This window comes from Bison bison, unplaced genomic scaffold (assembly GCF_000754665.1).
Source record: "Bison bison bison isolate TAMUID 2011002044 unplaced genomic scaffold, Bison_UMD1.0 scf7180017864303, whole genome shotgun sequence".
NCBI lineage: Eukaryota > Metazoa > Chordata > Mammalia > Artiodactyla > Bovidae > Bison > Bison bison.
The window spans coordinates 3,118,843-3,132,893 of NW_011494875.1; the positions used below are offsets into that span (position 1 = coordinate 3,118,843).

The following is a 14,051-nucleotide window of genomic DNA, read 5'->3' on the forward strand; positions in this document are numbered from 1 at the left end:
GTACCTATGTTTTGCTCTAAGAGTTTTATAATTTATCATCTTACATTTAGGGCTTTAATCCATTTTGAGTTTATCTTTGTGTATGGTATTAGGAAGTGTTCTCATTTCATTCTTTTACATGTAGCTGTGCAGCTATGTTTCTCCAGCACCACTTATTAAAGAGGCTGATTCTTGCCTACTTTGTCAAAAATAAGGTGCCCATGGGTACGTGAGTTTATCTCTGGGCTTTCTATCTTGTTCCATTGGTCTATATATTTCTGTTTTTGTTCCAGTACCATACTGTCTTAATGACTGTAGCTTTGTAGCATAGTCTGAAATCAGGAAGATTGGTTCCTCCAGCTCCATTCTCCTTTCTCAAGATTGGCTATTTGGGGTCTTCTGTGTTTCCATATGAGTTGTGAAATTTTTTGTTCTAGTTCTGTGAGAAATGCCATTGGTAATTTGATAGGGATCATATTGAATCTGTAGGCTGCATTTGCTAATATAGCCATTTTCACAGTATTAATTCTCCCCACTCAGGAGCATGAAATATCTGTCCATCTGTTTATGTTGTCTTTGATTTCTTTCATCAGTGTCTTATAGTCTTCTGTATACAGTTCTTTTGTCTCCTTAGGTAGGTTTATTTCTAAATATTTTTTTGTTGCAATTATGAATGGGATTGATTCCTTGACTTCTCTTTCTGATTTTTCATTGTTTTAGCATATAGAAGTGCGAGTGATTCCTCTGTATTGATTTTGTATCCTACAGCTTTGCTAAATTCACTGATTAGCTCTAGTGATTTTCTAATAGTATATTTAGGGTTTTCTATGTATTGTATCATGTCATCTGCAAACAGTGAGAGTTTCATGTTGATGTTTGGCAGAAACCAACACAATTCTGTAAAGCAATTATCTTTCAATTAAAAATAAATTAATTAAAAATAAGAACTCTGGATAAATAATTTTGGCTAGAATGGTCTTATTTTTAACAAATGAGAAGAAACAAGTAAACTCTAACCAAATCTAAGTGAACAAATGATAAAAATTAAATTTATTTTAATTGAATTTGCTTTCCCTATGTATGCTTTTAATTAAAGTCATATTTCATTATAATTACTCAGTGTCAATATCACTGAGCTTGGTTTATTTGCTTGAAAATTTACTGTTGACAGTGTTAAATCTAGCCTTATTCTCTTTAAAAAGGAGGGGAGGGCAGAGGAATGATACATTTTGATCTGATACTAATTTATCAGGTGTAATTTGAAATGGTTTTTAGGATCCAAAAAATATTTACTCTCCTTTCTTCTATTCTTGGAAAACCTCATATGAAAACCATTTAGAATCTATACAATTTTGAATTTTTAGAACTTGAAAATTTATTTCCAAAAAGCATTAGTTTCTATAATTAAGTGGATTGTTTTTATGTGAAATTTCTCCCTACTCCAAAATAACTTATTTAAGTATGCTAACTTTGTTGCTGGAAATATGGTAACAATTTTATTCTTCAAAATATTATAAGTGATGAAAAGAAGATAAGCCAATACTGGGAGGGAGAAAAGCTTTTATTTTACTGAATTAAAAATATTTTTTAAACATTTTTAAATGATAGAAAAGCCTAAGAACTATGAAAGTATGTATTTTTCTTAAGTCCCTTACATTGGAATTAAGGTAGTTTGTTACATAAAGTGAAGTAAAACAAAAATAATTTTTATCACTAATAAGGAATGAGAGTCTGATTGGGCCTAAAAAAAAAAAAACAAACCCTAAAAAAAAAGACAATTCCTTGCACTGTTCAATGTTTCTTTTGCAAAGCAGATGTGAGTCTAGAAACTTTAAAAGAAATTAAAATACCTATGTTAAATAAATACTGAATTTTGAAGTAAACACAAAAAGTTGATGAACAAATCTTTTAAAACTTAAAGATTTGCTACTTTAGCTACATTAATTCCTTTGACAAGTCATAAAGAAAACTTGGTTTTAGCTCTCTCTTTTTCAATAAGAAGGGAAACCTATTTGAGACCATTGAATGACTCCACGTGCATACACTGGCCATTTAAAAAGGAAATTTATATTTATTGGTCTGTTCATATATACTTATATACTACAGTAGATTGTTTTAGGAAACATGTGCTTAACCAGTTCCTGATTACAAACATACAGAATATCAAAGTTGTCAGAGTTCAGGAGACAAGTAATGTAATCCATGTCCCCATGAGTTTTTCTCAGTCTGCATCGTTCATCCCACACAACCAAAGGTATATTTTACTTAAAAGATCAGTATGGGAAGTTAACCCTTTCCTCTCTTCCTTGTAGATCTCTTTAAGGAAGTGGCAGGGCCCACGGAGATGTGTGACCAGAGACAGCTGGGCCTGTTACTGCACGATGCAATCCAGATCCCTCGGCAGCTGGGGGAGGTAGCAGCCTTCGGGGGCAGTAATATTGAGCCCAGCGTTCGCAGCTGTTTCCAACAGGTAAACGTTTTTGAAGGGTCGTTGGTGTATAGAGTGTGTGGGGAATGGTACTGAGGATGTTCTGAGAAATGAAACAGGGGTCTTGGGCTGGAACCAGGTGGTGGAAGACACTGGATACCATCCCAGGAAGTGTATATTTTAGTTCTTAAAGCACATTTGATTCAAGAAACAGCAGCCCATTCAAGGAGACTCACTGTCCCTCAATGGATCAAACCTTGGATCTTGACCATGCACCACTAGGTTGCTATGATTAGGCCCTGCCTTTGCCCCAACTTTGTCTTGCACCACTGATCCCCTTGCTGTCTGTTGGCCAGTCATGCTGCTTTAGTTCCTTCATTCTGGTGCTAATCTCTTTGGACATGTGCCCTCTGTTCAGAATGTTCTTTACCGCCTACCCACAAACTCTCTTCTCATCGCTAATCCTTATTCAGATCTTCCCTTAAATCTCACATCCTCTGAAAAACCTCTGACTCCTCCAGATGAAGCTGTGTGTGCCTGCTATATTCACCTGAATCTCTTCTGCCTTCTTCACATGCTCATTAAAATTGATAATTACATACTGAATTATATAATTATCTGTTTAGTGATTTAGTGGGTTATTCTTCTGTATAAACCCAAGATCCATGAGGGCTTCCCTGGTGGTTCAGTGATAGAAAATCTACTTGCCAGTGCTAGAGGCACAAGTTTGATCCCTGGGTCAGCGAAGATCCCCTGGAGAAAGAAAATCCAACTCATTTTAGGATTCTAACGTAGAAAAATCTATGAACAGAAAAGCCTGGCAGGCTATAGTCCATGGGATCTCAAAGTGTCAGACACACTTAGCAAATGAACAACAACAAACCTCCATGAACAAGGGCTGTTTCTATCTTTTTACTGTTGTATCACTATCTACAGTGTCTTGAACATCATAGCTACTTAATAGTTGTTTATTAAATAAATGAATAAAATTGCCCTGAGCTCCTTATAGGCAGGATTTTTTAAAAATATTAAGATGTTGTCAAAATTGCGTTGTTTCCTTTGAGACATATGTACAAAAGGAGAATGATGTACAAAATTTTATACTGATCTAAGTTACTGTTATTAAACAGGAGAAGCATGTTTGTTTCTTTTTGATGCCCACTGTATAGAAAAGCATTTTAGGAATGTTACTACTGATGTTATGCATATGCATAAAGCACAAGCCTGTAGATATTTTTCCATGGCACATCCAGTGATTTATCATTGCTGAGGAAAAAATGCCTACACCATCTCTTTAAGAAGAATTGATGTTATGGGTTATTACATTTTATAATGGCTCCGTTTGTTGTTTTAGAGATAACAAAAAATACCAAATGAAAATTCTAAATATGATTCTCATATGTGCTGGTTCATAGAATGACCTTGACAACAGCAGGAGATGGATGTTGGTACAAATTAAACTTTGCACATGTGAAAATTACTTAGGATTCAAAAAGACACCAAGACATTTCATACAGTTTATCACAATACATTTAGAAATCCTGCAAAATATATTCACGGAAGAATTGATGCTTTTGAACTGTGGTGTTGGAGAAGACTCTTGAGAGTCCCTTGGACTGCAAGGAGATCCAACCAGTCCATTCTGAAGGAGATCAGCCCTGAGTGTTCTTTAGAAGGAATAATGCTGAAGCTGAAACTCCAGTACTTTGGCCACCTCATGCGAAGAGTTGACTCATTGGAAAAGACTCTGATGCTGGGAGGGATTGGGGGCAGGAGGAGAAGGGGATGACAGAGGATGAGATGGCTGAAACTGACTTCATGGACGTGAGTTTGAGTGAACACCGAGAGTTGGTGATGGACAGGGAGGCCTGGCGTGCTGTGATTCATGGGATCGCAAAGAGTCGGACACGACTGAGCGACTGAACTGAAGTGAACTGAATGTGCTCCTGGTGTGATGTTATACCGGGACTGAAAAAGAACAGAGGAATAACAGTTTTTTGGGTCATGGATTCATTTATATGAAGTAAAATTTATAAAAATGACCGAAAAAATATATACAAATGTATGATAGTGGTTTCTTCTACAGGAAAAGGAAAGTGAATGCTGTGGGGAGAGTGGCAAGTAAAAATTAGGTCTTCAACTTTATCTGTAATGTTTTGTTTCTATCACATAAAAACAATCAAAGAATTATAAGAAAAACTGACAAACTGTAGAAATAACGGCTTTTATTTAGCATTTACAATGGCTTTCAAGTTTGGGGACTTATCAGTGAGTCTACTTTCTTAGTGTTTGCAGTCTTAGATGAATGAGTTTTATAGTTTTAAAGTATCTGTGTGAAGAGCACCTAGAATTGTATGCGTTTTGGGTTGTTTTTTTTTTTTTTAATCTGAGTCTCTTAAGATTTTGAGGTTTCTTTTCTTCTTCATATATGACACTTCTTCTTTTTCTCTTTTCCAATTCTAAAATTTTTTTCCTTGATGAACCTTAAATATTTTGTGACTTAAGTGACCTGGAAAGGGTTCTATAATTCTCCTTTCACTTCTATACAGATTTTCAGAAGAGTCTGAAGCAATAACAGTTGCTGCAATTTAAATTAGAGACATTTTCTTCACTTTTAACATACTTGTTTCTTGCCCAGAATAACAACAAGCCAGAGATAAGTGTGAAGGAGTTTATAGATTGGATGCGTCTGGAGCCACAGTCCATGGTTTGGCTGCCGGTTCTACATCGCGTGGCAGCAGCTGAGACTGCAAAACATCAGGCCAAATGCAACATCTGTAAAGAATGTCCAATTGTTGGATTCAGGTAGGGTGATCCACTCCCAGTGGTGTCAGGAGGCTTTTTTTCTCTTCCATTTGTGTAGTTTCAGTGTTTGTCCATTATTCCTTCCCACTTGTTCCCATTTGTGGGGGTTTGCCTCCCAAAGAAATGGTGTGCTTGATACGTACCATCTATCTGAAAATACCATTCCCTCGAATAGCCAGGACACGAAGCTTATTTTTTTTATAGTTCTTATTTATACTGTTTGGCTCCAGAACCAGAGATCTTTCTGAATTCCTATTTCCATAGGTCAGAGAAGTGTTCATGCATAATATTTTGCATGACTCTTTATGTATATATGACCCTGATGGAATTTGGTGATGTTCTAAGACCTCTGAGATCAAACTTGATAAACAAGAAGTAGCATTTAAATACTAACTGAGAAGTAATCAGATTACTTCATGTTACTTCTGCCAAGTTTGACATGATGGAGATTAAGCCAACTTTCACACAAGGAGTCTTTGTCAGGAAATTTTGAGATTCATTTTTTATTGATGGTAAAGGTGGTATTTTAAATGTTGATGTGTCAAGCTAATAAACATAACTCTTTTCTTTGTCATTTTGCGTTCACATTCAAACATTATAGAAAATCTTTTGACATGGATATTTGTCATCTCATTATGTTGAAACAGATGAAAACATGATTTAGAGATTTCAACTACAAAAATTTGCCTTCTCCCCTCACTTAGGAGACGGTTTCCTTAATTTTGTTTGTGAAATTTAAGATTCTTTCTGTCCTAATTTGGAGCTAAAATACTACAACAGCAAATTCTACATTTCTGGCCAATATAACTTTTATTTTCATTGTGATTCAGATGAGTGAAATTCCTTACCACACATGTTTTAGACTATATAGTAAGTTTACAAATCAAAGAATTTTCTTTTCTTCTCTCTAGGTATAGAAGCCTGAAGCATTTTAACTATGATGTTTGCCAGAGTTGCTTTTTTTCGGGTCGAACAGCGAAAGGTCACAAATTGCATTACCCAATGGTGGAATATTGTATACCTGTGAGTACTGAACCATTGTTTGCTTATTTTTTTTTTAACATACTGCTTTTTCATTAGTGTCTAATATAATTCAGTTTTAATATAGTCTGAAAAAAAGTGCTTTTCTAAATTGCTTAACCATATTTTTTTGTTGTTTTCTTTTAGGCAAATACATCTGTGTTGAAATTTTTAGCACAGAATAATTATACTTTTTTTTTCAGAAAAATTAACTTATTAAATTTTATTTACATCTATGTTTTGATTTTGAACTTAACATTCTTAGTAGCAAACTCTTTTAAGAGCTCACCCTGACCTATGTTGAAAACAATACTGTGATAAGAAGTTGTTTTGTTAGACATATTTAAAATAATTTACATGATTAAACACTGTATTTACATTAACAAAATGTATAAAACTGGAGAAAGGAAAAAAGTCATAAATCTAGCTGCTGAATAAAATAGCTTGCAATATTCTTCTATATCTCTGATTTTAAGATTTTATTCATTTTCATATTTCTGTAATTTTGATACTGCCTTTTTCACTGAACATCTTATATAATAAGCATTCCCACATATTGTCATGCAGTATAATTTTTCCTAGTTACAGAATATGGGAGTGAATTATTATAATTTATTTTACCATTCCATTAGGTTTCAACATTTAGTTTGTTTTCAATTTTCTGATATTATAAGCTACATTCATAAACATCATTGTGAAAATAACTTTCCACATATTACATAAATTACATTTATATAGAATAAAGCACTTAGAAGTAGATGATCTGAGTCAGTGGCCAAAATACTTCATGTCAAGTTATTTTCCAGAAGAGGTTTATACAACTTTACATTGGGCTTCCCTGGTGGCTCAGACGGTAAAGAATCTGCCTGCAGCGTGGGAGACCCACGTTCAATTCCTAGGTTGGGAAGATCTCCTGGAGAAAGGCATGGCAACCCACTCCAGTATTCTTGCCTGGGGAATCCCATGATAGAGGAGCCTGGTGGGTCCATGGAGTCACCAAGAGTCAGACACAACTGAGCAGCTAATCCGTTCACCACTTTACGTCGTTATAACACTTTGTTAGTGCTTTGCTAGTATTAGATACTGATTCCTGTTGTTCCTTTGATCTAAAATATTTTTTTCGGACATAATCTTCTTTTTCTGTCAATAACTATTTCTCAGCTTCTTTCCAAATAGTGAACCAAAATTTATTCGTAGAGCTGTACATTTTCTTTGGCTTAGGGAATTGAGTTACTTTTTGGGTCATAAATTGACAGAAAGGCAGCAATACTTACAAAATACACACACATAAATCTCACTCACATTCTTAGGTATCTTATGTCAAATAAATAGGTACCATATATGTGGAGAAAAATCTCTAGAATGTTGCTGAATTATAATAGATGGAATGCAGTGCATAATAACTTTAGGGAAAAAATGCCAAGAAAATCTGTGAAGCACCATTTATTACTATGATTAGCATGCTCATAAGCTCAACAAATAAATATTGAGGACTTGCCATGTGTCAGATGCTAATTTTGGCTCTGATAATTCATCAGTGTACTCCCAAGATAGACAAGATCACTGACTCTCCTACTCCTTTCTGTTCAGGAGGAGGAGATATGTGACAGAGAACAAGGAAACAAATAAATGAGATCATTGCAGATTGCAGTAAGTGCCTCGAAAGAAATAAATGGATAATGAGGTAGAAGATTAGAAGAGGCACTTTAGGTAAAGAAATCACAGACGGTCTTTTGGAGAAATTAACGTTTTATTTGAGCTTGAAGGATGAGAAAGAATCGGATGTGTAAAAAACTGGTATCGAAGGGTATTTTGGAAAGAGGTTGGCATGACTGGAGCATAGAAGAAAATGGACTATATTATTGCCCAAGGGGAGTGTGGTATATAGCCCTGGCTATTTGAAGTGCCCAGAGCAAAGTAAACATGTGGGGCCCCTTGCTAAAAATTCGCTAAGACTTTCAAGATGGTAACAGTAGATCATTAAGCCAAGCTCAGGGAGACTCTGAGTGTGAACCCTTTTGTAGCTGCACAGGTCACACCACCGCAGAGCTGGCCCTGGGTTTAGGAAGGAGGTGAGAACAGAAAGGCTAGGAACAGAAAGAAACTCTGTGAGTTTCACAAAGAGTGAATTTCTCCCTTCACAAAAGAGAGAATGAGAAAGGTAAGAGATGAGATTACAGAGAAATGCAGTTATCAGGCTGTGCAGACCCTGCTGGTCACTACAAGGTATCTGGATTGAGGTGAAATATATATTGAAGGACTTACCTGGTGGCTCAGCTGGTAAAGAATCCACCTGCAATGCAGGAGACCCCAGTTCAATTCCTGGGTTGGGAAGATCTTCTGAAGAAGGGATAGGCTACCCAACCTAGTATTCTTGGGTTTCCTTTGTGGCTCAGATGGTAAAGAATCTGCCTGCAATGTGGGAGACCTGGGTTCAATTCCTGGGTTGGGACGATCCCCTGGAGGAGAGCATGACAACCCACTCCAGTATGCTTGCCTGGGGAATTCCACGAACAGAGTAGTCTGGAGGGCTACAGTCCATAGCATCACACAGTTGGACATGACTGAAGCAGCTAAGCACAGCACCGCACATATATTGAAATTTGCATAATTACAGCTAGAAATTTAGGAAACTGATTATAAAGAACTAATGTCAACATGGGAAAAATCATAAAGTAAATATACATTAAAGATGTATAAAAGTGACTACACATTTTAAGATGTATAAAGTCAGTAGACAGCATTTTGAAAAGCAGAGATGTTACTTTGCCAACAAAGATCTGTATAGTCAAAGCTGTAGTTTTTCCTGTAGTCATGTATGGATGTGAGAGTTGGACCATAAAGAAGGCTGAGCATGGAAGAATTGATGCTTTTGAACTGTAGTGTTGGAGAAGACTCTTGAGAGTCCCTTGGATGGCAAGGAAATCAAACCAATCAATCCAAAAGGAAATCAGTCCTGAGTATTCATTGGAAGCACTGATGCTGAAGCTGAAGCTCCAGTACTGGGCCACCTGATGCAAAGAGCTGACTCATTATAAAAGACCCTGATACTGGGAAAGACTGAAGGCAGGAGGAGAAGGGGATGAGAGAGGATGAGACGGTTGGATGAGATCAACTCAATGGACATGAATTTGATCAAGTTCCAGGTGATGGTGAAGGACAGGGAAGCCTGGGGTGCTACAGTCCATGGGGTTGCAAAGAGTCGGACACAACTGATTGACTGAACAACAACAAAGTCAGTAAGGCTTCCCCAGTGGCTCGGCAGTAAAAAATCTGCCTGCCAACTCAGGAGACCCAGGTTCGGTCCCTGGGTTGGGAAGTTCCCCTGGAGAAGGAAATGGCAACCCCCTCTGGTATTCTTGCCTGGAGAATCCCATTGACAGAGGATCCTGGGGGCTACAGTCCATGGAGTCACAAAAGAGTCAGACATGACTTAGAGACTAAAGAACAACAATGAATTCAGTAAAGGTGTTTAAAATTACTATTTTTCTTGGCCTTCATAATGATTCATAATAATAATTCATAATGATTTTGAGAAACACCCACAGTTTGAAATCTATGGCTCTTCAGCATCAATCTGTGGTCAGTGGGGTGAGCTTGAGAACCACGGATACACTGATGAATTTTACTCTCTGGCTATCATTTTAGGATAAAATCTAAGTTACCCAAAGCTCTTCTTGTTACCTTGTCTTTGCAAAATCACTGTTATTATGCCTATGAGTACAGCTTGCCCTGCATTGTATAGGATGGCTTCCTTTTCGAAGATGTGTTCTGGGAGGGTTTTTTGCCCCTTTCTGAAGTTTGCATAGCAATATTAATCAGCAACCTACTCATCAGTCACCTCTTAGGGCAGGTTATTCTCTGCATTTGACCCCACAACTTTTGATAAAATGGCTAAAAATATATATAAATTGAATCTTTATAAGACATACTATTAAATTCAAATAGTAATGAATTATTTGATTTAACTGCTTTCCAAAATTTCTTTTTCTTTCAGTGAGCTTTATTCATTTATGGTATATTCATCTTTTATCCAGTGTTCTGTCAACTCATCTGATGTCTGCCTTATAAAATGAACTCAAATGTGAATTTTTCAATACAGTCATAGTAAGCACCACTTAAATGTTAAATGGATTAGACCTTTCTGTATAAATCCTGATGTTGGCATTTCTTATAGTGCATCTCCACTTATAGTTAGGAAAATACCCTGGTCATATTACTGACTTGATTTCTTTCCCATTCAAGTTTGTTTTTCAGCTGAATCTGAATGCTTCTGTTGGTAAAAGCTTTCCAAAGCTTATAAGCCTTATTTTAAACCCTCAAAGCTCAAAAAATATTTTTTTCAAATGTATCTTGAAAAACACTGTATTACCTATCTATTGTCTTTAGGTGTAGAATGACTAATAGTGTATGAATTAACTATCATAATTTATGAAGATATTTTATGAAATTGATAGTAAAGCATTTATCTACAGAAATGAAATAAAATTTTTCTTTTGCTAGGAAATAACTTTTTAAAACTCTTATTTCCTCTCCACCATTCTATAATCCAGATTTGTACATTTAAAATTCTTTCACGAGGCCCCAAAAGAGTTCATCTAAAACAGACAGTATGACATAAACTATATTTAATGCTTGTTACCATTATTTCTCCATTCATTTGAAAATCCCACTTTTTCATGAAAACAGCATGACTCTTATTTTGTGTGTGCAATCTTCCCAAATTTTTTTGCCTTTGCTCAACAAAACAAGTCATTCTGTGGTTTTGACCACTAGCCTCTGCTTTACCATTTGGTATTTGATTCTGTGTTACCTTGCATTGTTTTCTCTGTTGGTGTTTTTGCCTCTTCAACTATCTTTTTCACTCCTTGGGACAAGGATGACTCATACTTTTCCTAATATGCATGGTTAATTCTGGTACACAAAAACTGAATGTGCTCATACCTGGTATTATAAATACTATTTATGGAGTATTAAAGCTGGAAAGAGTCTAAGAAAATACCTGTCATCCTCATTTTTTAAAAAAGACTAAGTCTTAGAGAAAGTAAGTGATTTGTTTAAAGTCAGTGGCATGGATTTAGTGATTTATCTACATTTGGGAAATATATATACAGTTTAGCTCATTAACAGTGTTTTATGTATGCTTGCTGGGAATATTGTATTTGTTGAGTATGCCAGGCATTTTACTTGTTACTAGAGATATAGAAAAAAAATAACAAAAGAGAGAAAAAAGGCTTTTATGTAGATAAATTCAACAGGGCTATATATAATGTTTTTTTAAGCTTATGGACTAAGATAATACTCACATATTTTTCTTGTTACCTGTGTACTGTATGTTTGAATTCTGGATTAACATTTATTTTTTAAAATAGTTACATTTTATATGCAAGATACTCAAATTTTAAGTTTTTTGTTTATTGCAATGAGTTAATGATCATTTAATTTCACAGTGAAAATTACCATAATTTGATTTTTTAAAAGGTCTATGTTCTCTGTTGTAAGTAACTAAATTTAATTCCAATTAGAAACATTTTTACGTTAGGACATACAGTAGATAGTTCTTTAAATTAGAGAGGGGGATGATGTATTTCATGTATGATTTATAAGAGTTCATGCAATAACTGACAGTGAGAGAAGCTGGATAGTTAAACATGAATGAGAAAGCAAAACATTTGGAAACGCTACTGGAGGCAAGCATGAGTCACCAAGAGATGAGTAAATTGCTCCATTGCTGCAGAGTGCAGCTGAGGTTGGTTGGCAAGGATTTGCAGTCTGTGATTCCATCATTGCTTAGTGAGTTTGGAATGAAAAGATGGTAGGTAGAATTGAAGGCCAAGGCAGGGTGTGATTCAAAGGTGTTAATGATACTAGAATTGATTTGGGCTACAAGACTATGGTTTTTCCAGTGGTCATGTATGTGTGTGAGAGTTGGGCTGTGAAGAAAGCTGAGTGCCAAAGAATTGATGCTTTTGAACTGTGGGGTTGGAGAAGACTCTTGAGAGTCCCTTGGACTGCAAGGAGATCCAACCAGTTCATCCTAAAGGAGATCAGCCTTGGGTGTTCTTTGGAAGGAATGATGCTAAAGCTGAAACTCCAATACTTTGGCCACCGCATGCGAAGAGTTGACTCACTGGAAAAGACTGATGCTGGGAGGGATTGGGGGCAGGAGGAGAAGGGGACGACAGAGGATGAGATGGCTGGATGGCATCACTGACTCGATGGATGTGAGTTTGAGTGAACTCCAGGAGTTGGTGATGGACAGGGAGGCCTGGTGTGCTGCAATTCATGGGGTCACAAAAAGTCGGACACGACTGAGCGACTGAACTGAACTGAACCTCATGTTGAAGAAACCAAAAGGGTTTGGAGGCTCTAGATCAAGATAATGGGGGCAAGAAGTAGGAGCAAGAGCCTGAAGGTTTGAGTTACTGAAAGGTTTTTTTTGAATTTTTTTGAATTAAAAATTCAAATTTGAAAGATGTTTTAAGTTAGAATGAAGCCCAAGGTGGGGCCAGCCCCCAGTGTATGATAGAGATGCAATATAGGAGGTTTTAGAGATGAGATGGCATTTAGAAGGTCATAAGTATGTCTCTAGAAAGAAGTGACTGATGATAGCTGCAATTGGCCAAGAGCAGTCAAAGGGGAGCAGATAGGCATATTGGTCATAGATACTAAGGCTGAGGCTAAGGGGGAAATGGCACAGACCTCCTTTATTCTTGTTCTTTGATTCTATAGTCCGTGATGGAAAGGATTGTAGGGGAGATGGTATTGTCATGGGAGCATCAGTATTCACTGAAAGAGGAAGGTTGAATTGCAGTTATGAACAAGATGTAGGGGAATGTGTTCATAAGTAAATCACAGCATCCACACTAACAGCTAAAAGGGAAAAAATAAATAAAAGATTAATAGAGGCTGTGTGCGTCTGTGGATGGTGGCCTGATCCACATTGCGAAAGTGGGGAAAGTGAACAGAGTGCTTACTCATTGGTAAATACGGACATCAGGAACTGAAGCGGTAGCCCAGATTGGAAGATGTTTTGAGAGTCATGTTAGCTCAGGGAAAAGGGATGAGATATTTGTAAAATTTTATTTCTAGCAAAGTCAGCAACATCAGCTACTTCCAGCATTCAAATTGTTGGGAGTGGAATCAAGGCAAAATTCTCACTTACATGCTGGGTTTGCACAGGACTAGTCTGTTCTGATAGCCATGTTGAGTTCCTGGTGAGAAGAGAGGAAGATAGGTAACAGTCTATTAAAAGTTAGCAACACTTAGAACAGACTTTTATTGCATTTTTTTAGAAAGTGTATGTTACTTTTAAAGAAATAGATTCAAGAATATTCTTCTCACTATTGGTTAACAAATGGGGAAAAATTAAATTTCATATTTTTAGTGTTTTTAGAGGTATAGAAAAATCAGTTTCCTTCTGAAAAAAACAGAGAAAGTTTTATTTTTAAAGCTAAAAGTGAAATCACTCTTTTCTCTACAAACAATATGTCACTGGCAAGAAACAAAAAGAACAAAGGAAAAAAACTAGGAATAGTTGTTTTGTCGACCCCTCCCTACTCCTGCCAACATCAATGTATTCATAGGACTATAAACATCAAATATAGAACATGCAGATTCATTCTTGGGAAAGCTCTCCACTGAGTTAGTGTAGTTTGTTTCTGGCAGTCTTACTTCTTCGGATGAGACTTGGGACGTTGCCAATATGCTAAAAACGCAGCATCATTGCTATTTCTCTGACCTCAGCATCCTAAGTGGTTTTTTAGTTCTTGCCCAGTCTACATTGTTATCCCAGTAAGTTGAGTGCATTTAGATTGCG

At 36.4% G+C, this 14,051-nt stretch overlaps 1 protein-coding gene across 5 annotated transcripts in view; it reads left to right on the plus strand.

The window, feature by feature from the left end:
- The window catches only part of UTRN (utrophin), a 558,671-nt gene that overhangs the window by 500,275 nt on the left and 44,345 nt on the right, over window positions 1-14,051 (plus strand). For all 5 annotated transcript variants that reach the window (XM_010851494.1, XM_010851490.1, XM_010851491.1 and 2 more), the window contains 3 exons: window positions 2,292-2,449; window positions 5,046-5,212; window positions 6,124-6,235. In XM_010851494.1, coding sequence (XP_010849796.1) covers window positions 2,292-2,449; window positions 5,046-5,212; window positions 6,124-6,235 — 437 coding nt within the window. The remainder of the gene's footprint in view (window positions 1-2,291; window positions 2,450-5,045; window positions 5,213-6,123; window positions 6,236-14,051) is intronic.